Genomic DNA, 24,724 nt, shown 5'->3' on the forward strand with positions numbered 1-24,724 from the left:
GCTCACGGGAGATTACATCCTGGTCCCAAACCCCCAGCCTCACAGGAGGAGGGGGCAGAAAAACTGTGGGATCCTATGAATTCAGGATGGTTTGGTAGAGCCTAATTCTTATTCAGTTGGTATTTGGGAAAGCAGGAATTTTGACAAAGCGCCTGAGCTGCCCACAGCTGCGACGTGCCTCCTGGGCCAGAAGGAAGTGCCTCAGAAGCCCTTTGCCAAAGGACATCATGCTGGTTCAGTAACTGTAGGAATATCAGTGAGAAAGTGACAAGCGTAAGGTTTAGCATGGAATCCGAGTCTCTCATGTCAGCTAGACAAGGGTGCACAGTGCTGCTCTAAAAGTGCTGCCCGGAGGCCCAATAGGATGTAAGACTGGCTGCTGCTGCTTGCCCACATGATCCAGGCTGTTGAACTCAGCCTTTAAAATGCCTTTGAATTCCTCCTCCTTTTCAAAGAAGTGGATGCTTCTCCATTTTGGAGGACCTGCAGCGTGGGTCCCACTGAGCAGGAGAGAGCGTGCTTTACCTGCTCTCCAAAGAATGAGCCACAGCCTCACTGTCAAAACTGGCCAAATTTGAGTTCCTGGGGGCAAGGAGGTGACCAGGTGGAAGCTGAGGGCCTCAAACCACCTGCCCCAGGACTTGACCTTGGAGGGTTTTCAGCGGCCCCTTCTCTTGTCCATCTTGTGAATATTCCCAGAGGCTCAGCGCTGTTGGCTGCTGAGCCGGGACTCATATGTCTTAAAGTCTCCAAACCATTTTTTATGGGGACACATACAAATTCCTGCTCAACAGCCCCTCTACGCTCATTGACCTTCTTTTTAATGAGACTTCTTTTCCCAAGAGATGACAACTTGGCAACACCCAGGGCTGCCTCTTCTCTGATTCAAATCTTGGAAACTTTCATCCATAACCCTACAAAGCCCCAGGGCAGATCTTTTAGGCTCACCACATTCAATGTACAGTCATCCCTCAGCATCCTTCGGGGAGTGGTACCAGGAGCCCCACAGATACCAAAATCCATGGGTGCTCAAGACGCTTATATAAATGGAGTAGCAGTAATAGGTGGGTAGACTGCTAAACTGCCAGATTTGAACGAAGTCCGTTACTCCTCCTGTAAGAGCTCAGAATGAGGCCGGTACCCACCAGAACCGAGTGTCCAGCCCTCCCCCACTCTGTTACCTCAGGGCAGAGTGTGAACGAAAAGCAGAGACAGAGCAAAGTGGGTGAGGATGGGCAATTAAGAACCCGTTGCACTTGCTAGGAGGGTGATGGCCGAATGGGGCCGCTTTGGACACCCTGTAAATCAGTTAATACCCTTCATCATAGCAGACAATCCAGAACAGGCCTGGGCAATGCAGTTTGGCGCCTAGTTTTACTTTAAACAGAATATTCAGTATATGTTGGCACTGCTTCCTGTTTGAGCACAAATCATTATTCAGAAATGTTTAAGTGCTTCATTTTTATTCCTGAGATAAACCTGGCTTAATATCCTGTTTAAAAACAAAAATACTCTGTTACTTGTTTAATTTGATTGCTGAAAAAGTTCTGCTTTGGTACAAGCTTGTGTTCATACTTGGGGAACCCCGTTTAAGAAGACACGTTATTATCAGAGATAATTTGTTAAAGTTGCAGGTTATTCATTCTTATGTACTATAACCATGATTATCTTGAACCTACAATTTAGGCTCTTGCTTTTTTCTCTTAGCATCGTGTCCTAAGTATTGTCTGTAGTGCTACATAGTCACAGTAATTTCCATGGTTGCATCATAATCCACTGAATGGAAATATCCCAGTTCTTTATCTTTACATTTTCCCATAATTATAAATAACTTTGAGCAGAATATCTTTTAGATTTCTCTGTAGTTTTGTATTATTTCCTGAAGATGGACTCTCAGAGATGTTGTATAACGAGGATGAATGTGCTGTAGGCCAGACCTTCTCAGACTTTGGGGCACACACAGCTCGCTTGTGGATCTGGTGAAATACGGATTCTAGCTCAGTAGGTCTGGGGTGGGTCTGACATTCTGTATTTGTGACAAACTCATTGATGCCGAGGCCGCTGCTCAGGTTTCAGACAGTCTCTTAAATCCTTGGTGTTATGACGTTAGACCCATTCTACCAAATCTACCAAATCACCGTGCGGTCTGGTTACCTAGGAGCTCTGCCCCTCAGGCCTCAGGAGTATTTTCTCATCAAGAGAAAAGTTTTGAATAGGCTGGTGTCTAGAGAAGGTGGGAGCTGTAGCCCCTGCCTTCAACAAAAGCATCTAAACTCACTCCTGGCTGCCATTAGACTCACCTGGGGAGGACTTCCCTGGTGGCGCAGTGGTTAAGAATCTGCCTGCTAACGCAGGGGACACGGATTCGAGCCCTGGTGCGGGAAGATCCCACATGCCGCGGAGCAACTAAGCCCATGCGCCACAACTACTGAGCCTGCGCTCTAGAGCCCGCGAGCCACAACTACTGAGCCCACATGCCACAACTACTGAAGCCCACACGCCCTAGAGCCCGTGCTCCACAACAAGAGAAGCCAGCGCAATGAGAAGCCTGCGCACTGCAGTGAAGAGTAGCCCCCACTCGCCGCAACTAGAGAAAGCCGCGTGCAGCAACAAAGACCTAACGCAGCCAAAAATAATTAATTAATTAATTAATTGTTTAAAAAAAAATAGAATCACCTGGGGAGTCCCCCCCCCCGCCCGCGCACACACACACACAGGCACGCACGCACGCACACCACTAAGGTCCACTCCAGACCAGTGCAAACAGAATGTCTGACAATGATACCTGGCTACCAGTAGTTTTGAAAGCTTCCCAGGTTTTAAAGGTGACTCCGTGTGTAGCCGGGGTTGAGGACCGTTGTTCTAAGCCCACAGAAGACCCACCTTACTCACTGAGTTCAACTGTGGTTTAAACCTGACTGGATGGAAAGCTTGGGGTTCACATACTACCCCCGACTCCACACTTTTGACAATGGATTCAGCACAGCTATGAGTTGTCTTTGCAATTCTAAAAATTAATAACCATAATCTGTAAGAGAAAATAAGGAATTTGTCATCATTGGTTTCTCTGTCAAACTCACTTCTCCACAGCACTTGCTGTTCCAGCTTTACTGAGTGCCACCAAGCCAGAAATCCCTTACTTTCCCTCCCCCTCCAAAGCTATGCTGTCATCACAGTCATTTGTTTTGCATGCACTCTTTTTTCTTGTAGAAATCAACACATTGTATTAAAACTCTCTATTAGCGTGGCCATCACCTTCATTCAGACCGTGAGCCCCTGAGACCAGATATAGACTCTGAGGCATCTTTTTATTCCCCCCCCACCTCGATCAGTGCCTGTCTAGCACACAGTAGACACCCATTAAGTCATTGTTGAATGCATGAATGAATGAAATAGAATAGATTTTGATCACATGCGAGCCTGGAAGGTCATTCTCATTGTTGACCTATTCTCATTCTCATACCAGCGTGGTTCTAGCAAGAGCACAGATTGCCTAGATGGTGCCTGGTGCCAACATGGCCTTGGCCCTGGTAGTGTGCAAGATGGCAGACAGAACGCTCAGGGTGCCCTGTGTCCCTGCTGCTTCCCACCTGCTAGAGTAACACCTGCTGTTTCTCTTCGGCAGTTGCCTTTTCGGGACTTGGCTTCACGACGTTTTACTTGGCTGGCAAGCTGCACTGCTTCACCGAGAGTGGGCGGGGGAAGAGCTGGCGGCTCTGTGCTGCCATCCTGCCCCTGTACTGCGCCATGATGATCGCCCTGTCCCGCATGTGCGACTACAAACATCACTGGCAAGGTGAGTTCCTGCCTGGGGCCTGCCCAGTCCTTGGGCCGTCTGCCTCTCTCCTGCAGGGAAGCGGGGAGACATACACCTACTGGGGAGAGGTAAGTGCCCACTGAGAGAAACCAGAGTAGGCTGAAATGACACAGCAGACACAGTTTTAAAGAAAATGCACCTGTTCAGGTGAGTTCTGGCCTTCATACTGTCCTTGCTGGGGACAGAATCGGAGTTCCTCCCCCTCCTTCATGCTCCAGTAGACCCCTCAGGTCCTGCTAGGATGGCAGGCGCTCAGTCACAGACTCAGATGGACTTCCCTGCTGGACCCCTTGCCTCCATCTCAGACTTGATGCCAGGTGGTTGTTGGCTCCTTTCACATCTCAGATCCATCCCACAAGGACATATCTGTCACCATGTCCAGGCCAGGGATGGATGCCAGCAGCCACTGCAAGGCTGAGTGAGGCTTACCTGTGTGTATCAGTCCTGGGGAATCTGTGCAAAGTCAAAATAACAGAACAAGTGAGGGGCTTGTTCCTGGAATAAAACTAAACCATGCCACGCCCCTCAGCAGATCGGCTGCAGCTCTCAGCTTGACTGGACCACAGTAGCATCTGCCACTGCAAGAAAGGGAGCAGAGGCAGAGGCGATATCCACAGGATGTGTGGCCTCTGGGAGGGCAGGGTCTAGGGCTGTGTTTCCCAAAGGCCAATCCTCAGATCACCTGGACCAGGCCGCTCTGAGCTAGGAGCTGGATTCTTGGGGGTGGGTCTGGAGTGGCGGCCAGGAATCTGCATTGTTAACAAGCCAGTTTGTTAATTCTGATGACATCTGAGAATACCATGGAGAGCTCCACCGTGTCAGCCTTCAGCAAACGCACTGAACTAAATGCGCCGAATCCAGCTTCCCTGGACGAGTGGCCTCTTCTGCGATCGGTCTGTGGCCTCCACCTGCTCTTCCTTTCCTGTCTTCCTACTGTCAGCAGGCGCCATTCCCCTCCTCCCCCTTTTCTGACCGCCCTCTTCTCACCTCTTCCCAGGTGTTCCAGTAGTAGTGAGGCGGCAGTTGAGGCTAGAGGTGAGGGGAACTCCTAGTTGGAGATGCCTTTGCCCCACCTTCTCCGGAAGCCTTCTGCTCCGTCTCTGGCCTCAGCTCCACCCTCCACCCTCCTGGAACTCACGTTCTGGGTGTCATGAGCCTCCAGCTTCAGCCTGGCGGGTGAAGGGGGAAAGGGAGACTGATGCGCGGTCTGGACAGGTGGAGGCATCAAGCACTGATGGGGGTCTTGAGGCCATGCTGATGGGGGCAGTCAGTCGAGGCCCATCAGGCTGGACCCGGAGCCCTCCCTTGTTCTCTGCTTTTATCAGTGACTTGGATGAAGTTCTGGATACATGAGACCACATAATGAGAGAGGGGCAGGGAGAGGATCGCTGAGCCAGCAGCACAAGGGCATAACCATTGCACCCTTGGAACTAGGAATATTTTCCAACAGAATCATTGTGGCGCGTATGATTAGGGCATTTCCCCATGAGAACTGTTATGGACTAGATGGCATTTCACGGACGGCTTCTCATTTATCCTTGTAAACTGTAGTTTCTTCTTCTGAACATGGGAACAATAATCCCCCGATATTTCCCAGAGCCGTTTCACAGGCTGAAGGAAATAATGGATCTGAGTGTACTTTGTAAATGAAAATGTATTGCACCAATGTGAATCGGTATTGTCGTTGCTTAGAGCATCATTTCTGAAGAAGGATGTGTGTGTTTCCCAAACCACTGATTTCGAGGTGGACATGCTTTTGGAACATGGTCTGTTTGTAAGCCGTGAATCCCTGGTTTCCACTTTTATTCAGCCACTTAGGACCTGAGAAATGATTAAGGGTTTTAGAGTTGAAGAGATTTTGGCTTCATCTTGGAAGGTAGTAAGAGCTTTTGGGTAGTGATCTTGTCTTAAAAACCTAAGACGTGAGGTTGGCCTCTATTAAATGCTCTTTTGTTACTCATTACCGAGCTGCGGCTGGCGTGTCATGAAAGGATGAAGGATCACAGCTCTTGGCTTTGGGGAAATGCTGGACTTCTGATGCAGCTGGTGCACTCGAGGCCTGCTGGCAACGGGGCTTCACACCCGTTCTATCCAGCTGGTACAGAAAGGAACTTGGAGCAGTAGAGGGAGAATATTAATGCTCTGTGGGCTGATGGGAAAGCAAAGCAAGAGAATCTATGATCAGTGATGTTTAGGGCCATACTTGGGATGGGGGGGCAAGCCAAAATTGCATCATGGTAGACTCCTGCAGCCAAAACTGAATGTACCCCAGTTGGTACAGGTCATGGGTGTGGCCCAGCTATCCATTCGGCTGTGCCATCGTCTGTTCAGTTTGTACCCAGGAGTCAGCCAGGGGTGGAGCGTGCCTTTCCTGGGATCCTCTAATGGGCTCCGAGTCAGGCTTATTTCACCTGAATTCCCCTTTATGAGGCCATCCGTCACTGTCTATACCAGTGGTCTCAATGAGGGCAACTGAACCTCCCAGGGGACATTTAGCAATGACTGGAGACATCTTCGCAAGTAGAGGTGGTGTCTGTGGTGGGTGCTACTGGCATCTCGTAGGTAGAGGCCAGGGATGCTACTAAACATCCTACAGTGCACAAGATAGCACCTTCCCCACAGCCCCGAATGTCTGTTGCTGAGGCTGAGAAAGCCTGGCCTGTAGCCACATCGCAGCTCCGTCTTTCTTTCCCTTATTACGTCTTAAGAAGACGCAATGTTCAGTGAGTGGAAAATTGTATTCATTCAACACTCACTTATTAAGGGAGAAATCAGAGAGGCTGCCAAGGTTTCCAGAAGGGATGGATAGCGAGGCCTTCGACTGCTGTGCAGGTGGGTGTTTGAGGCAGGATGCCCGACCGAGATTAGTAAGTTGTTGCTCTTTGGTGGACTGAGGTGTCCAGTGCCCGTGGGCGGGGGTCATCTGTCATGGTGAGAATTCACGGGGAGACCCAGAGGCAGCAGCACAACCTGAGAACCTCTCATTATAGACTTCAGTTAACAACATTAATATTACGAGACTTTTATGACTCCATTCCAATTTTGATTTAAGCAACTGCGCCTGATGTGGCAGGATATCCAATTACTCGATTACATATTCATATACAGTAAATAGCCCGTAATCTCAAACGCTTTGCTCTGTTCATTATCATAGGGGTTTTCTGTTATCGACGCCCTTCTGGTCTTTTCTGCCTTTCCAGCTCCACTCCAAACACACAAGTCTGTTGTTTCATTAAGTGAGGAAAATGGAGGGCACAGGCCATGGTCTGGAGGGGCAGTGAAACACTTAGCAGGACCTCTTCAGAAATAAAAGCACTGGCTGGATAATAAATCTTTATCTGGCTAAGGTTCTCCACGTCTTTGTGACATGCTGGCTTTCGGGTCAGCCAGAAGCTAGAGAGTCCATGGGTGAGGCCGACCACAGGGCCAGTGCTTCACAAAGAAGCTTACCTTTGTGATTAACTGTGTGTTTTCAGAGTTAAAACTTGTGGAATTTCCATGCTGGGAAGAACATCTGTAGAGAAAAACGCACAGAAAGAACAGAGCACCTCATTGAAGCCTCTTCTGCCCCAACTCACAGTCTTGTGTGAGTGTGGTTTCCAGTCAGTGGACAGTTATAGCTAGAAGTGGCAGGAGTGTGTTGTTTTTCTCCATTAACGGACATAATGAGGAGCTGCCTCTGCCCTCAAATCCCTGGGTCTGGATCCAGGCTTTCCTTGTGTGACTCCAGCTTTCGGGTAGCCTTCTAACCAGCGCTGAGTCTCTAATCATAGGTCATTTTAAGCAGCGCTGAGTGCCTGTGCAGTGTTTCGTCATAAGAAAGAGCACCTCCCTCTGGATATAATCCAGAAAACCATGTCTCAAGGGAGGAAGCAGTCATTTGTTTCCACCCAGCCTGAGGCTGGAACGCATCCATGTCAGTCACAGATGCCATGCTTGACTGGGCTGAAAATTTCAAGATGGTGCCGTTGCCTTTGCCAGGTTTCTCTGACTGGGCTGTGAAGGGTCTGTGATGTGAAATGAATTTATGTGTAGTTTCCAGTCTCTGCAGATGCGGTGTTTGGGGACAGAGACACAGCGCCCGACTGTACGTGAGCCACACTAAAAAGCCAGGTAGAGGCTGCTCCCTCCTCTCCCCCCACATTCACCCTACATACACACACACACGCACACGCATGCGTGCACACACACACACACGCACGCACACGCACGCACACACACATGCACGCACGCACACACACGCACGCGCGCGCGCACACACACACGCACGCGCGCACACACACACACACACACACACACACACAGTTGAGGCACACACACTGTTCACCAGGCCTCCCTCCCTTGGGCTGTCAGAACCAATCTCTAAATTTTCTAAATGAAGTGACTTGAAAAGGAGACTTTGGAATGAAACCATTGTTCCCACCAAAACCCACCAGCCTTACATAGAACAAGAACACTGAGATTCTCCCTCCGAGATCCTCCATCCTGAGTGAACTGATCTCCCCTCATCTTCCCTCTGCAGTCAGCTGTCCCGGGTGGTGGGGTCTGCGTTCACATTTGTCTTCAGCTGCCAATGCTGCTTGGGGTCTGGGGACCTCTGAGCCTTGACTGCCCATGAGTCTGCCCATCTCTGCCTTCATACCCAGGGCATCCCGGAGAGAGGGCTCGAGCGGTCTGCAGCCCCAGGCTGCCCCCTCCCTTTTAATCAGAACCCACTGGACAGGGAGCTTTGGGCCTCAAGAGAGGCTTTCTCAGCCAGGCCCTCTGCCCTCTGCCCTGGCGTCCCTCATTCCTTAGTTCCCAGGGAAGATAGGTTTGGGCTGCTCCCAAGTCTCATTGACCACCTGGCTTCATTTATCCGAGGGAATGCTCTCCTCTGTTTTCTGTGATTTTTCTCTGGTTTCTTCTGTTGGCTCTATGTTCAGAATAGTTCCAGAATCCAACTTCCTTTTCCCACTGTAGTCCACCCTCACCTGTTGCCTGGCTTATTGCTGAAGCCCGGCTGCCATTCTCCCTCCTTCCTCCTTTGCCCCTCACACTGCAGCCAGAACGAGCCTTTAAAGCCCTGTCACATGTGGTGCCTCACCTCTGCGAAAAGCCCCCGGTCACTCCCCATTGCTGTCAGCGTCAAAGCCCAGGTCCTGCAGTGGCATTAAGATCTGGTCCCTCGGTTCCTGCCTCCCTGTTAGTATTCTGCACTGCCCCTCCTTGTTCATGCCAGTGCTTTCCCACCTCAGGACCTTTGCACTGGCTCTCTCCCGTGCCTGGAATGCTCTTCTCTCAGATGTGTGTGTGGCTCCTTCCCTTCCCCCTCCTAATCTTAGGTCGAGTGAGGCCGTCTTAAGTGACCATTCTGCTGAAATCGCAGCACGTCCACCACACGCCCTGTGGCTCTCACCTTTGCTCATTTATTACCACCGTCTGACAAACTAAGTCATTTCTTAGTATTGATTATTGTCCGGTCTTATCTACTTGAGTAGGAGTCTGCAAACTTTTTCTGTAAAGGGTCAGATAGTAAATATCTTAGGCTTTATGTGGGTCATACAGTCTCTGTTGTAGCTACTCAAGTTGGCAATGGTGGCGTGAAAGCAGCTGTAGACAGCATGTAAATGAATGGTGCACATAGTTTGCTGAGCTCTGTACTAGAATATACTCTCTCTGTGGGCAGGGATTTGTGTCTCTTTTGTTGGCATGACACTTAGTAGGTACTTGTGTTAGTTTCCTAGGGCTGCTGTAACAAAGTTCCACAAACTGAGTGGCTTGGAAGAATAGAAATCGTCTCATGGTCCTGGAGGCTAGAAGCGGAAAATCAAGGTGTTGGCCGGCCACACTCCCTCTGACACCTGTACGGGAAAGAGACTTCCTTGCCTCTTCCAGCTTATTAGTCCCAGATATTTCTTGGCTTATGGAAGCATAATTCCAGTCTCTGCCTCCATCTTTACATGGTATTTTCCTTGTGTTTCTTCACATCATCTTCCCTCCGTGTGTGTCTGTCCCTGTGTCCAAATTTCTCCTTTTTATAAGGACACCAGTCATAGTAGATTAGAGCCCATTCTACTGATCTGATTTTAACTTTCTCATCTTTATACGGACTCTATATCCAAATAAGGCTATATTCTGAGGTACTGGGGGTTAGGACTTCAGCATATCTTTTGGAGGAACAATTCTTGATGCATAACAGTGCTCAATAAATATGTGTGGAATGAAGGAATGAATGATTTTGACTAAATCATATTCCTTTCTTACTAGTATCTTTTTTTCTATACACTGGTTTTTTCACCCATTCACTCATGCACTATGTTGCCTGTGTCCAGGCATTCTCTGGTGGAGGCCATCAGTATTGAGGTAGACAGACTTGGCTCTGCCCTGCCAGCTCACAGTGTACCAGGTGGATTGTGCATTCTCTGTGCTATGTAAGTTCTTTTATAGAAACTCAAAGTCACAAAAACAGGACGCTTCATTAGTAGTAGAATAAAAAGAACAGAAACAATCATGTGAGGTTGTTGAGTTATCCAGAGCTGGTATTTACCCTAGGGTCTTGGGTCATAGAGCCCAAGGCACACAAGGTCCCAAGTCACACCAGCTGAGTGATGTTGGATGTTGCCATGGCAACAGAGAGGGCTGTGTTCCTCCCTAGGACTTGACAGCACATTTTCAGAAGCCTTTCTGCTTGTTTGTGTCGGAGCAGGTGAGCAGGGCTGTCACCTCAGTAGGCCAGACTCCATGAGACCCTTTCCTGTCCTTTGACCTCATAAGAAGGGGTTGGGGTCATGCCCATTTTATGGGTAAGGATTCGAATCCAAGTTGCCTGATTCAAAGTCTAGCCCTCTTTCTACTACCATTGGAGCATATTAGGTGTTGATTCTAACCTCCCCTTTTAAATAGCTTTGTTGAGGTATAATTCATAACTCATAATTCGTAAATTCTCCCTTTTAAAGTGCACAATTCAAAGGTTTTTAGTATCTTCAGAGTTGGGCAACCATCACCACCATCTAATTCCAGAAAATGTTCATGTCTTCCATCCACTGCAGCCCCTGGCAGCCACGAATCTACTTTCTTTCTCTGGATTTCCCTCTTCTGGACATTGCATATTCTGGGCATCACACAATATGTGGCCTTTTGTGGCTGGTGGTGTCTGTTCTTTAGTGCATCTTGTAGATGTTGTTCAGTGCATCTCAGTTCACCAAACATTTACTGAATGTTTGCTGGGCTCCGGGGAAATGAAGGTGAGGCAGTCAAGGGGGGAGTCAACACCGAGAGGTAGATGTGGGCTGAGAGGTGCACAGGCAGCAGCCCAGAGAGCCAGTGGGGACCCTGGTCCAGGCTGAGGGGACGTGGAACACCCTTCTTTTCCAGCCCACACCAGAAGCCTAGTCAACTTACGTCCTATAGACTTACAATGACACCACCCCCTGAGAGAAGATGGACCTTCCTTCAGTTTCTCAGACTTGCCACGCCCCTTCCTTCCTCTGCCTAGAAGACTGCGCTGTCCTCCCTGCCTCCACTTCCCCCTCCACCGGGTTCACACCTGGTTGTCCTGCAGGGCTGGCTGGTGGGTCTTGTCCTCAGTGAAACTCCCCCGGTCCAGACAAGCCAGGCCACTCTCTGGCTGATCTCACAGACCCACCTGCTCCCTCATGGCGTGCACTATAGCTGCAACTCACTGATAAGACTGTCACTTCCCCTAGGACTGGGAACGTGTCTGTTTTGTTCAGCCTCGTGTCCTAGGACCGGGCATCACGCCTGACGCCTGATCCCTGTGCAACATACGTGATGGATGAATGACATGAAGGCTGAGTGAGGAGACTGCAGCGTGTGTACTCCGGGGACACGGAGCTCCACATATGCCCCCATTGAATCACAGCCCCACCTTGTCCCATGCTACCATATTTGGGGTGAAGTCAAACCCAAGTAGTTTCTTTCCCTAATAAAGGCCCACTTGTCCCCTGCCTGCTTTTCTGTCAGCACACGCTCTATAGAATGTGAATGTGATTTCATCAAGTGGCACTTGGTGGCATTCTCTCTCATAAAGTAAGTCATTTTGTAAATCTTGTTCACCACCTTTGTGATGAACAGAGCCCCGGATGACTTTGTTGAGAAGGCGCCTTCGCTAGACCTTTCATTGCCCTGGTTACTTCTGATAACTGTGGTGGCACCTATGATACCACTTTTTACTCATTCCATTAAATGGGAAAACAACATTGACAGCAATCACCATTCTCTGGCTTGCTGCCGCACCAGTCAGCCTGGGGAACATGTACTCAGAATGATTTGATGTCTTTTGGTCAGTGATGCACCTAATAAAATGCCTTGTCACAGAAAATAGAAAGTCAAATGGCATTATTTGTAGGTTTTGCTGTGTGGTCTATGCAGTAGTCAGTGGCTTAAATGCAGGTGTCCTGGATCATTTCAGATACTAATAAAAATAACACTCTGTGGGGCTGTTCTCTGGGGCTATTGGAAAAACAAAACAATAGTGTGACTCTAAGACCTTGAACTGGAAAAAGCCCTGGCACATTTCACAGGCTGCTGGCCACAGGCTGTGTGAAGAGTTTCTCAGTTTAAGGAATTTGATTTAATCGTGTTAATTATGCCTCGTGACTCCAGTGAGGAATTCATAGTACATATCACTTTCCAGTTTCTTGGGTGACAGATGTTTTTTAAGTTCACGTGTTTATTTAAAATGCTGTGAAAGTTTGGCCATGCTAAAGAGATGACACTGTAGACGGCTGAGTTGGTGTGTGAGAAGAAGGATGGGAAAGGACTAGAAAGGCCCCAGTAGTGCCGGAGAGGAACAGAGGAACAGTGATAGACACTGTTTTTTTAGACAATGTATTTTAAGGTCTTGCTTTGTGTTGTGCTCTGGGATATACTGCTCAGCAGCAGTTCTCATTAAATCATTGTCACGATTCAGTGACGTGGATATTGAGATTTGCGTTTGAGAGCTAGGGAGACTGAGGCTCCGAGGTGCAGTCTTGCCCTGGTCGGGGCTGCAGTGTCTCTGTCGAGGATTCCTCAGCTGGGAGGATTCTCAGGCCGGGGGTGAGAGTAGATGCTGGGTACCTTACCATGGCCCCAGATGCCTGCTCTGGGAGCGAGGATGGGCCCCTGGGTCTCACTGATGTCTCTCTCCGATGGACCTCTCCTCCCCTCCTACCTTGGAGGCTACTCACCAGGGCTGAGTGGCCACTCGTCTGTTTTCCTCGCTTTTCTGCCAGGTGGTGGCTACAGTCGCACCGTGTTTGCACTCCTACGGAGAGGAAGTAGCTACAGTTATTCATTCTCTCTCTGACCTGTTAGAATGACCTTTGTTTGTAGGAGACGTTTTGTCCCGATGAGGGACGGGACCTACTTTCGGAGTACGCCCCGGCAGCTTCCAGTGATCTGAAGGCAGTCTCAGGAGGCTGACCCTGGGGACCAGGTTCCTGGGACACTCACACCAGAAGGCCTCTCAGCAGCCGCGCACTTGCTCCTGAGGAGGGAACTGAGGCCCAGAGAGGGGAGCGGGGCCCACACAGGACACCGCAGGGCAGGCACCAGAATCCAGCCCCCAGTTACTGTGCACGTATGCGTTCATCCACTTCCTTCCGCCAACTTAATTCTGCGTAAGGTGAGCAAAGTGCTGTCCCAGGCACTGAGGAATCAGCAGCCAGTGACCCAGACAGAGCCCCTGCCCTGGTAGAGTGTAGAGTCCAGTGTTAAACATTACATCATTGCACAGCTCGGTACGATTTGCCGTTCTTATCCCCCGGGGGCTAATGAAAGTGTATCCCTGGGAGACAGGGTCTAGTCTGGAGGTCAGGTGATGCATCCTTGCACAGGGATGTTGAGTTGAGCTTGGAAGGATGAGTAGGAATTGAATAGGTGAGATGAAGGGAAGGGGTTCCCAGGATTGAAGGGGAGAAGGGGGAGGAGGCAGACACCTTGGAGAAACAGAGGGAGATGGTGGCTGCAGCAGAGTGAGGGGGCGGGGATGGCTGGGAGGTCGCAGGGCCGGGTGTGTGGCTTTGAAGGCCGTAGGGCCTCAGTCACGTCCCTAAGAGCAGTGGGAAGGCGTCTAATCAGGCGGATAACCTCATCTATTGTTATGGAATAAGATGTTATGGAAAAACCCAAACAGACTTTTTGGCCAACCCAACATTTGCGCTTGGGAAACCATCACTAGCAGCTGTGTCCACCCTCAGATGCCAGAGCAGGGTCTGGGCGCCTGTTCTGCACACAGTGGACCTTCATTATGCCATTGTAGGAATGCCTGTGTTCCTTACCTGTTTTGATGCTGTTTATAAATAAAATTACATGCACTAAATTACTATATTCATTTAAAAGAGCTTAAAGCTATTTATTATAGTGATTTTAAACGTTTTACTCTTAGTCTAGTAAAAATGCTGAAGGTAGAAGCAATTCTTCAAAAGATAATAAAATACCAAAATATTGTCCTTTTCCTCAAAGACGATCCCAGTTATTCTAGATGGAGCCAGGATACCTGTCACAGAAGGGCTGCTAGGTGGGGTGCAGATATCTACGCGGTGAACAGCTTGTTCTCTTGGAAGACACGTTTCTCTGACAGCCACCCCAAATTCCCCTGCAGGAGACACAGGAGAGTCAGCTTGTGACTTAAACTGAGGTCGGTACACGGTGTGTTGCTTACTGGGAAGGGTCTGGAGACTTAACATCCCCGACACTGGTAAAGGAAAGCTGCTGTCCCCCGTCTGAACCCAGGTGCACCGCCCTTCAGTCATGGCCTGCTGTCTCCTGAAAGCTGGGACAACAGAAAGCCTGGGATGAACCCGCCAGGGTTCGAGCACAGCCCCGAGAAGCAGTGCAGGCCAGAGTCGGGACGCCAGAGTTCAAGGCCAGTTCCGTCATCAACAAGGGGTGGGGCCGTGGAAAGTTCTGTTGGCCTCTCTGAGCCTGAATTTCTTCTGTAAAATGGGGCTGATGCTCCCTGCCCATAGCAGGTGTGGGCGAGTCAACAAGGTAATGCAGGTGAAAGTGGAAACCCCCAAATGGAGGCTGACAGTTCAGCCTGGCAGCGACCCTCATGAGAGTGCAGAGTTTCTCTTGTCAGGGGAGGTCTTCCGTTATTTTAGGATCTTTTTGGCAAGGATAACCCATAGTCAGTTTAAGGGGCATGCGTGCACACGACACACACATGCACACACACACACAAACACACACAGTGAAGATTGTTGGGATGGGCTGCTTTCGTGGGGTCTCTACTGGGAACCAGCTGAATGCCCTTTTTGGCAAGGGGCCGCCATAGAGGTGGTGAAGAGGCCTGTTTCACCTGCAGATACCCTCTCCTGCCTTGTCTGCCCCCCCAGCGCCCTCCAACTTGATAGAATCTGCAGCTTTTTGGAGGCATTGGGCCCCTCCCACCGGGACTGTCGAGTTTGCCAATGCTGGTGTATAATAAAATGTTTCATTCTCTTTGTGACTCAGAAGTTTCATTTCATCCCTGGGAAATCACTGACTGAGGCCCCACTGGGTCTCTGTGGTACACTGGCAGCATTGCAGGAGTCCAGTGGGAACTTGCTAAAGGAAAAGAAATGACAGCCCCCGAGGGTATCCAGATCCCATGGAGATGGCCGGAATTCTTCCAGAACTTGGAATTGATTTTCAAAATCAAGAATGCAAATCTGAGTTCATGCTGTGTTCAGCTGCATATTATATAAAGAGAAGACTCAAGTACACACTTAAAAGGGATGTTTAAGCTCTAAAAAATGATGAGTTTGCGGAGGCCACAAGATCTATAGATCCAGTGAGGTTTCTCTTTCCTTTAGTCTTTCAGGGGGTCCAATCAGCAAACCAGTCATTGCAGCCGGTAGGAAAAGCGCTTTCTGGAAAACATAGCTGGCCACATTTGAATGAATCATAACGCGTTTCTCCCGGTTTTGCTCTTCTGTCCTAGATTCTTTTGTTGGTGGAGTCATTGGCCTCATTTTTGCCTACATTTGCTACAGACAGCACTACCCGCCTCTGGCCAACACAGCTTGTCACAAACCCTACGTCAGTCTACGAGTCCCGCCGTCGCTGAAGAAAGATGAGAGGCCCACGGCCGACAGCGCACCCAGCCTGCCCCCTGAGGGGATCACCGAGGGCCCCGTATGACTGGGACCTCGGAGGATGGTCGCTGAGCCCAGGCCACGCTCTACCACCTACCATAACACAGTAGAAGAGGTTTTCTGTAGTGTGCTCCTCATCAGTTGTTTATCCAAGTTATCCTCCTGCTTCCATTTTGCCGACGGTGTTCCTGCTACTTTAAATGTCTACTTTCAGCCCTCCTGAATTTGCAAGGGAAGGACCCAGGAACGTTCTCTGAGAGACCTGTGGGTTTGGAAGGAGGCTGCAAGGGTGGGCGGGCACAGCTTGGTCGATTCCTCCATCTGAAATGTTTTCTATCGCAGCCAGCGTCCTATGATTTCACGTTTGTAAAGCATAATAAAATGTCGCACCTGGAAGACGTGGCATTGGCCGTTCAGCGCACAAGTCATTCGGGGCCGCAGTGAGTCTCACATCCGCCGCCGCGTGAGCATCTGGCCCAGCGCTAGCTCTGGCTGTGGTCATTCTAGGTGCTGAGCTGGGGGCAAAGGCTGAGAACTTTCACAACAGTCAGCCACAGCTTATGTCTCTGAAATGGACTTGCAACTTGGAGATACAGCCTTAGTATCTCCAGGGCTTTGTGAATCGTTGAATCTAGAAGGAAGTGAGATGAAGAAGCTCACGCATAGGCTTCCACCAAACACGATGAAAATAGAGATTCCAAGTATGGGGAGGGGTCACTGCAGTTTTCTGAGGGCCCTGGCTACCATATCCTTTCAAGGGAACGGCTGGGTGACGATGAAGTAAGAAGCAGCCTCCAGGTAGGAGCTTTTCCCCTGTAGGATCCCAGTGCTTGAAAGCTGCTTCAGGTGGTGGCGGCAAGTCCCCATTCCTATCTGGCAGGTGGCGTTACAGCATGAGAGGGCGCGGGCAGAAGGTGCCGGAGCACGATCGGCAGTATGCTGTCTCTTGCTCGGCTCTTCGAACTGTTTAAAAGCGGCCAGTCGAGAACCGTTTTTAGTCTGAGTACAGAGCCTGCCGCTCCTCGGCCAGCTGGTTCTCTTCAAAGCAGCGGGCGTCCCTCCGTTCAGTTCTGATCACGCGCACCAAGTGGTTCTCCAGATTCCTGGGCCTGCTGCGATGGGAAGCGTTTCTGGTGTCTGAAGACTGCCACTCTCCAGCAGTCCATGGAACAGACTGCATTCGGAAAGACCCGAGGGGCTGTACAAGTGGCCACCTGCATAGCCCCGCCCTGGGTGTGCCTGTTGGAACCATCAGGATGTCTTTGATCAGCCACGTCCACTGCGGGCTCAGCCTGGGAGTGTGTGAAGATCTCATCAAATGAGCCCCAGTGCAGCCCTGCAGCTGTGGTCCTTCCAAACCTGTGTCTGCACTGAGCCAGGGAGCCGCCATCCTGTTGCGGGGTCGGGGGAGGGGAAGTCTTGAAGTGACATCCTTCCAAAGTCAGATGTTTTTAAATTGCAGCAGTTACACTCACAAGCAACTTTGAAAACACATGTGAGATACTTCAAAAGCTAAGTCATAGCAATTCATGAGATCATTTTAAACTCAGAGCCAAAATTCATGTAAAATTTTAAACAATATTCTGATCTAACTAAAAATTTCGTAATTTTCAAAATTCAAAAATAAAAATGCAGGAAAAGGAGCCTTTGCTACCTACTGTTTAGGAAAAGAACACCCAATGCAGCCCGTATACTTTTTTGATTCCAGTTTTCCCCATACTCTGCATAGCAAGCAGAATGAAAGTGAGAGAGTTACCCTTCAGTTAATGACGACAAAATTCTGGACCATGAAATGTAAATTTAATATAAACACATTTAAAGATAAATGGAAGGACTCTGAAAAGTAACAAAGAACAGAGCATTGTTAATGCTGATGATTATTCAGTTGAAAGTCCTAAGACAGGCCATGTAAATGCTTTCATTAAATTGTAATTAAAATCACAAAGGACGTAATAACCTGAAGTGTATGGCAGGATCCTTCGGAGACATAATTAACAGTATGAGCCAGTTCACAAAAGGCAGGTGTTTTTGTGGATCCATATATTTTAATTTCACACTCCATTAAGGTGAAGGAAATGCAACATCGCAAGGCACTAATAAAACGGCCAAGAATGGAGACATTTGCTCCCCAGCCCCCAGTCTGTTTTGGATGTGAGGGGTTACTAATTCAGTCTCTGGCAAAGCAAGCTGCAGACGGTGCAAACGGAGCCCAGCTTGAAAGCTGTGCTCCGCGAGACTCTTCTTCCCTCCCGGAGTGAATGTGCTGAGAGTCCCTCTACACTGGCCAGCACTGTGTCCTCTGTCCTGTGGCCAGCCCAGAAGTAAGGGGGCTTGGAAGGGAGAGTCCCCAGCATTTTCCCTTGTCGCCTTTCTCCAGGTCCTCAGGTTACCTGTACACGGGGGCGGGGTGGTTTCCTTGTTCATTTTATTTTAGTATTTCAGTTTTGGCTGTGTTGTGTCTTTGTTGCTACGCGCGGGCTCTTCTCTAGTTGTGGTGCGCGGGCTTCTCATTGCGGTGACTTCTCTTGTTGCGGAACATGGGCTCTAGGTGCGCGGGCTTCAGCAGTTGTGGCACGTGGGCTCAGTAGTTGTGGCTCGCGGGCTCTAGAGCGCAGGCTCACTAGCTGTGGCGCTCGGGCTTAGTTGCTCCGCGGCATGTGAGATCTTCCTGGATCAGGGCTTGAACCCGCGTCCCCTGCATTGGCAGGCAGATTCCCAACCACTGAGCCACCAGGGAAGACCCCCTTGTTCTCTTAATTACTGATTCCCTGGTGCCACCCTGTAGCTCCTGAGTTAGAGGGGAAGGAGGGACCCGGAATCCGTAGTGAAGACTCACAAGCAATTCTCAGGCGCTGTGGCCGGGAGCCCTGCTCCTGCCTCCCTTTTTCCCTGAGGACAGGATAGGGGAGAAGGGGACTGTGCCATGGGGCTGTTCTTAGGGTGTCCTCTACTCTGGGAGGAAAAGATCTCGGAAGCGATCACGTTTTATTTTTGGTTGGTATTTCAGTCAGTGCTGCGTACTGTGTCCTGTAGGGCCACTACCAACTCATCTGCTGAAGCCCCAGAGTCCCAAGCATCTCCCTTGATGGTGTCTTTTCCCCGATTCCCTTCGTCTGACGCATAAGCAACTCCTCTTGGTTTTACCTTCAAAATACACCTCATACCTGCCCCTCCTCACTTGCCGGCTCCTCCCCTCCTTTGCTGTTGCCGCCCCAGTCCAAGGGGTCACCCTCTCTCACCCGAACTGCTGTGATGCCTCCTACCTGCATCACCACGTCCACCTCTGCCCCCCAATCCATGATCCACTAGGGAGCCAGAGTGTCCACGTGTGTGCACATGCATGTGTGTGTGTGTTGGAGGGCCCAGCATTGAGGCCAGGTAAGAATCATGACCCTGGAGATGTACAAAATATAGTCAGTATTTAATTCACAACTTACACGGTTTATCGCACCCAATCAGCACACAACACAGGTCAGACGGAGTAGGGAAAATAGAAAAAGGGGGTAACGAGCCCTCCTAGGAGAAGTCTGGGAAGGAGGCGTCTCAGCACAAGCGAAGGTCCCAGGTCAGGCACAGGTCACAGGGCCTTGGGCAGCTCCATCTGGAACAGGTCCCAGCAGCCTGGAGTCAGGTCCTTCCAGCAGAAGGGCCTTCCAGCCGCTTGGCGTGGGGTCTCTTTTTAAGGAGCAACAGGGGAGGGGTTTGGCTCTACCAGTTGTTCCTTGTGTTCCAGTGACGTCCGTGGTGCATCAGACTTCTTATCTCAGTACCGCTCTTAGTTTATCCCTCTAAGACACTCGCAGTCCTACAGCAGACGTTTCAAAACAACTACATGGACGTTTAGGTTGGCCGCTGTGACTCCATTTTGAGCTACTTAACATGTCTTAGCATGGCTTAAATCCTGTAAGTATCACACAGAAGAAATCACATCATCACCATGTGTTCTTTTTTTATTTGGGTATTAGTTATGTAGAATACACCTCACCTATTTTGAACATCCAGCTTTTTGAGTTTTGATCATTGTACACGGTTGTGTAACCACCACCGCAAGGTACAGAACTGCTCCCTCCTCCTGGAAGTTTCCTTTTCTCCTCTGCTCGCAGCGCCCTCCTCTGTCCCTAGCCCCAGGCAACCATGGATCTGTTTTCTGTTGTTAAGGTTGTACCTCTTCTAGAATGTCATATAAATACAACCACATAATACGAAGGTTTTTGTTTCTGACTTCTGTCTGTTTTTGAGATCCACCCACCTCATTGCGTGTCTGCTCCAGGCTCCCTCCCCTCTGTTCATACACCAGCTGAGCAGTTTATTCCCTCTGCATCCCTGTGCCCTCTGCACCCAGCAGCTCTGCCTGGGCTCCTCCTTGCCTGGCTCTTTCTCTTTCTTCTGGTCTCAGATGCCTCCTCCTCCGAGCATCCCTCACCACGCCAGTCTTCTACTCCTCTTGACACACGCACACACACACACACAATTATTTTTCTCTCAGATTCTCCTATTAAGTTCCTTCATGTCACAGTTATATTATTCATATACTCTTGCAGGTTGAATTGCATCCCTCAAAATTCATCTGTTGAAATCCTAACCCCCAGTACCTTATGATGTGACCTTATAAAGAGAGGGGCTCTTTACAGAGGTAATCAAGTTAAAATGAAGTCATTAACTTGGGTACGAATCCAGTATGACCTGTCTCCTTTTAAAAAGGGGAAGTTTGGAGATAGACCTACACAGAGGGCAGGCTGTGTGAAGATGGCCGTCCACAAGCCAGGGAGAGAAGCCTGGGACAGACCCTTTCCCTCACAGCCCTCAGAGGAGCCCACCCTGTTGACACCTTGATTTTGGACTTCTAGCTCCAGAACTGTGAGACAATACATTTCTGTTGTTTAAGGCACCCAGTTTGTGGTACTCTGTTACTGCAGCCCTGGCAAACAAATACATTTTTTTTCCTTTCTGCCCTCACCAGAGTGTAGGTCTGGTGGGAGCAGGGACCCCTCTGTCTCATGCACAGTTCTGTCCCCAGGGCCCAGCACAGAGGAGACCCTTGGTATGTTGCTGAATTAAAGAATGGGCACATCCTCTTATTTTTTCTCACCATTATCCCTCCAAGGTTGGCTTATCAAATTTAGATTACCTGTTTGAGGCGGAGATGACACAACTAAAAGGGAGAGAATTCTTGATTCCTAGTCCCGTGTCGTTCCAATTACTTCACAGTTCCCTAAGAGCCAGCTTGAATAAAAGAAAATCTACCAGCCTTCCCTTCTTATAGAATACAGGGTGCTTGTTCTCCTGAAAGTGTTTCAGAAGGTTCAAAGCTATCACATTTGAGCTGTGGAGAGAGAAGTAAAAATAGCAACAAAACATAGCAACCAAACCCAGATACCTTGAAGGAGGTTATTTAATTAAACAAAGCAAATCAATCAACTTAACAAAAGCTTCTTTTCTTAACCTAAGTATTGATCATCACACTAACACCCCAACCCATCCTCATATAATATAATTTATTAAAATATGATTTTTTTAAATTTTTATTGAAATATAGTTGATTTACAATGTTGTGTTAGTGTCAGGTGTACAGTAAAGTGATTCACTTATACATATATATAAATATATACTTTTTTTACATTCTCTTCCATTATAGGTTATTAAAAGATATTGAGTACAGTTCCATGTGCTATACAGTAGGTCCTTGTTGGTTATCTATTTTATGTTTAGTATTGTGTATATTTTAATCCCAAACTCCTAATTTATCCCTCTTCCCCCCCCACCCCTTTGGTAACCATGAGTTTGTTTTCTATGTCTGTGAGTCTATTTCTGTTTTTTAAATAAGTTCATTTGTGTCCTTTCTTTTAAGATTCCACATATAAGCAATATCATATGATGTTTGTCTTTGGCTTACTTCGCTTAGTATGATAATCTTTACGTCTATCTATGTTGCTGCAAATGGAATTATTTCATTCTTTTTTTATGGCTGAGTAATATTCTATTGTATGTATATATACCACATCTTCTTTATCCATTCATCTGTTGATGGACACTTAGGTTGCTTCCATGTCTTGGCTATTGTAAATAGTGCTGCTATATTACAATTTGATTGACAAAGATCTTTCGAGAAGCTGTCCATCGTACACTTAGAGCTGCAGGCCTGTTGATTAAAACATACCTGTAAACTGTTGACCTGAAACAAATAGACCACCAGGTATTTCTCCAGCAAAGATGGGTTTATTTAGGATCAGCAGAGAATTGCAATTCAGGGTCTGCAACCACAGCAAGCCACGGGCAAGTCCCCCCATGGCAAAGGAAGGAGAACACTTCTATAGAGGGGGAAAGGAAATTGGGAGGGCCACAGTAAACAAAAGGTCATGGCTTTCCACTGGCTGAGTCCTTGCCAGGAAAGAAGAGTCTTTCTTCTTCTTGTTGGGCTCTGCTCTCCTCACAGGGTGTGATAGCTCCCCCTTCTGGTCTCCCAACTCTATTTAACTGAGGCTTCTGTTTATTAATTTTTTACAAAACCAAGGGGCATTTGCCAGAAAGACAAGAAAAGGAGAGGACAGAGTAGTTTTTAATTTGATACCCGAAGGGCTGTGAGAGAGCAAATTCAAAACACCAAGTACAGGCATGCCTTGTTTTATTGAGCTCTGCTTTTTTTCCCCACCATTGAAGGTTTGTGGCAACCCTGCATCAAGCAAGTCTATCGGCACCATTGTTCCAACAGCACTTGCTCACTTGGTATCTCTGTCACATTTAGTAATTCTTGCAATATTTCAAATTATTATTTTATTATATTTTTATGGTGATCTCTGATTGATGGTTAGCAATTTTTTAGCAATAAAGCATTTTTAAATTAAGATAGGTACATTTGTTTAGACATAATGCTACTGCACACTTAGACTACAGAACAGTGTAAACATAACTTTTATACGTACTGGGAAACCAAAAAAATCCAAGTGACTCGCTGGATTCAATATTTGCTTCATTGTGGTGGTCAGGAACCAAACCCGCAATATCTCCGAAGTCTGCCTGTCCACGTGGAGAACTGCCTGGGAGATGAGGGCAGGCAAAGGACAGCAAATATATTATTTCTTTTAAGTGGCTGAACCTTGAAGCAGGTTTGCAGTGAGACAGCTCATTCAATGAAATCATTTTTTCTCAAGGTGCCTAAGTGGTATAGCTACTACTTTAATGTGAAATTAGTTAAGTCTGGGGAATGATAGAGCATTTAATTTGAAGTTCAGCACTGGTGTGTTCTAACTGTTGCTATTTTCTTTTTAGTGGTTCCTTCTCCTCTGTCTCTATGTACTTCAGAGTGTCTTTTCTGCATTTCTGTACACTGGTGTACGTCTGTGACTTCGACACTTACCTTTCCTTCTGCCAGGTACCTCTGCCTCCCTCCTTCCCTCTCTCTCTCTCTCTCTCTCTCTCTCTCTCCCCCCACGTGCACTGATGGTGCTGAGCCTGGCAGTTTGTAGAGAACTTCAGCAGTCTCCCCCACATTGAAAGCTGATCGCTTTTGTTCCACCGAAGAGAGAGAAATCCCTCTAAGTGTACGAGTGCTATCTCATTATCCTGGGGCTGGAGAGAGGAACTTCTCAGACTTTGTCATTTCAGTAAGAAAGACCTTTGAAATCTTTATAACTGTCTTCACACTCATGTCTTTCCTCTTTTTCCCAACAGCTAAAACATAGGTAAACAGTGCTGAAATCTCATTGGCGGGTCCACGAAGGGTAGGGTGATTTATTCAGATATTAGTTTGGGTCCTGTCTTTGCTGCAGGGGAAATCAAAAAGAATGAGAGCCTTTATCATTCTGTACTCTGGGTTTCTTTCTCCCCCAGGTCCCGAGAACCTGTTTCTCTTGATGGCCTTAGGTTACTGTGGGGACAGTGTTGGGTTTTCCGGGGGGACAGGGAGGCAGGAAGGGCTTTCTGGGGGCGAGGGAGCAGAAGCAGCAAAGTCTGCGTGTTGAGCTCTGGCTTAGGCGTTGAGGAGACATCAGTACACAAAACAAACGTTCCTGTACGTGTGGAGCTCACATTCGGTGGAGACTGAGAATGATGGTCTCAGTGATGAGAAGAGAGCCTCCTGGGTAACGTGGGAGAGAAGTGGAGGCTTGGCTGTGTGATCTGCCTGGAGAGGGGGGACCCGCACATCTTGGAGCCCTCGACCTCAACCAAGATTGACAGGTACCGGGGCTGTAAGAAGGCAGCAGAATCTCTATACCTGAGGAGCCACGTGGGTTGGAGCAGTGAGTGGGTTGGCAAGGACTGGAAGCCAGGGGCCCCCCTAAGCATTCTGCTCTGTGTAAGACCCCCAGCTCTGGGTAGGGACGGGCCCCAATTCACTGGGCCTGGATTCCTTGCCACGCCAGAAGGATTGGGTTGGGGACTCAGAATCAAAATTAATTTGAGTTAAAGAAAATAAAGTAACTTGACATGTATTGCCCACTTAAGTTCATAATTTCCAAGTCTTACCCAGACTTCAATGGAAGGTGTGTGCTCAATGGCATTGTACAGGTATGTGACTTTTTGTCTTTCAGAATATTGTCCGTTACTCCTTATATATTTGTTAACTCAGGCCTACTCAGTTTGGGTTGAAAAACTATAGCTGAGTGTGTAAGAGTGACACCTCTAGAATTATTCAGATCTTAGCTCAAACACAGATTCATACCCATAGATTTATATCTCACCTGTACCATGTGGCCTTGGGCAAGTTACCTAGATTCTCTTACATCCGTAACGTGGTGATAGTGATAGTATTCATCTAAGAGATTACATGAGAATTAAACAAATCAATGCACGTAAAGCCTGTAGGTAAACGTGCTTGGCAGCCGGCAAGGACCTGAGAAATGCT

The 24,724-nt window shown here is 48.4% G+C and overlaps 1 protein-coding gene across 7 annotated transcripts in view; it reads left to right on the forward strand.

Annotated features, from left to right (window-relative positions):
* Positions 1 to 24,724, forward strand: part of PLPP4 (phospholipid phosphatase 4) — a 459,170-nt gene that overhangs the window by 369,885 nt on the left and 64,561 nt on the right. For 2 of the 7 annotated variants that reach the window (XM_060125667.1, XM_060125670.1), the window contains 2 exons: positions 3,626 to 3,796; positions 15,729 to 17,467. In XM_060125667.1, coding sequence (XP_059981650.1) covers positions 3,626 to 3,796; positions 15,729 to 15,928 — 371 coding nt within the window. In that variant the 3' untranslated portion in view covers positions 15,929 to 17,467. Of the gene's footprint in view, positions 1 to 3,625; positions 3,797 to 14,266; positions 14,442 to 14,536; positions 15,220 to 15,728; positions 17,468 to 24,724 lie in introns of those variants that run through there. The other 5 variants (XM_060125668.1, XM_060125669.1, XM_060125672.1 and 2 more) reach the window with 5 other exon arrangements.

Source organism: Lagenorhynchus albirostris, chromosome 16, assembly GCF_949774975.1.
Source record: "Lagenorhynchus albirostris chromosome 16, mLagAlb1.1, whole genome shotgun sequence".
NCBI lineage: Eukaryota > Metazoa > Chordata > Mammalia > Artiodactyla > Delphinidae > Lagenorhynchus > Lagenorhynchus albirostris.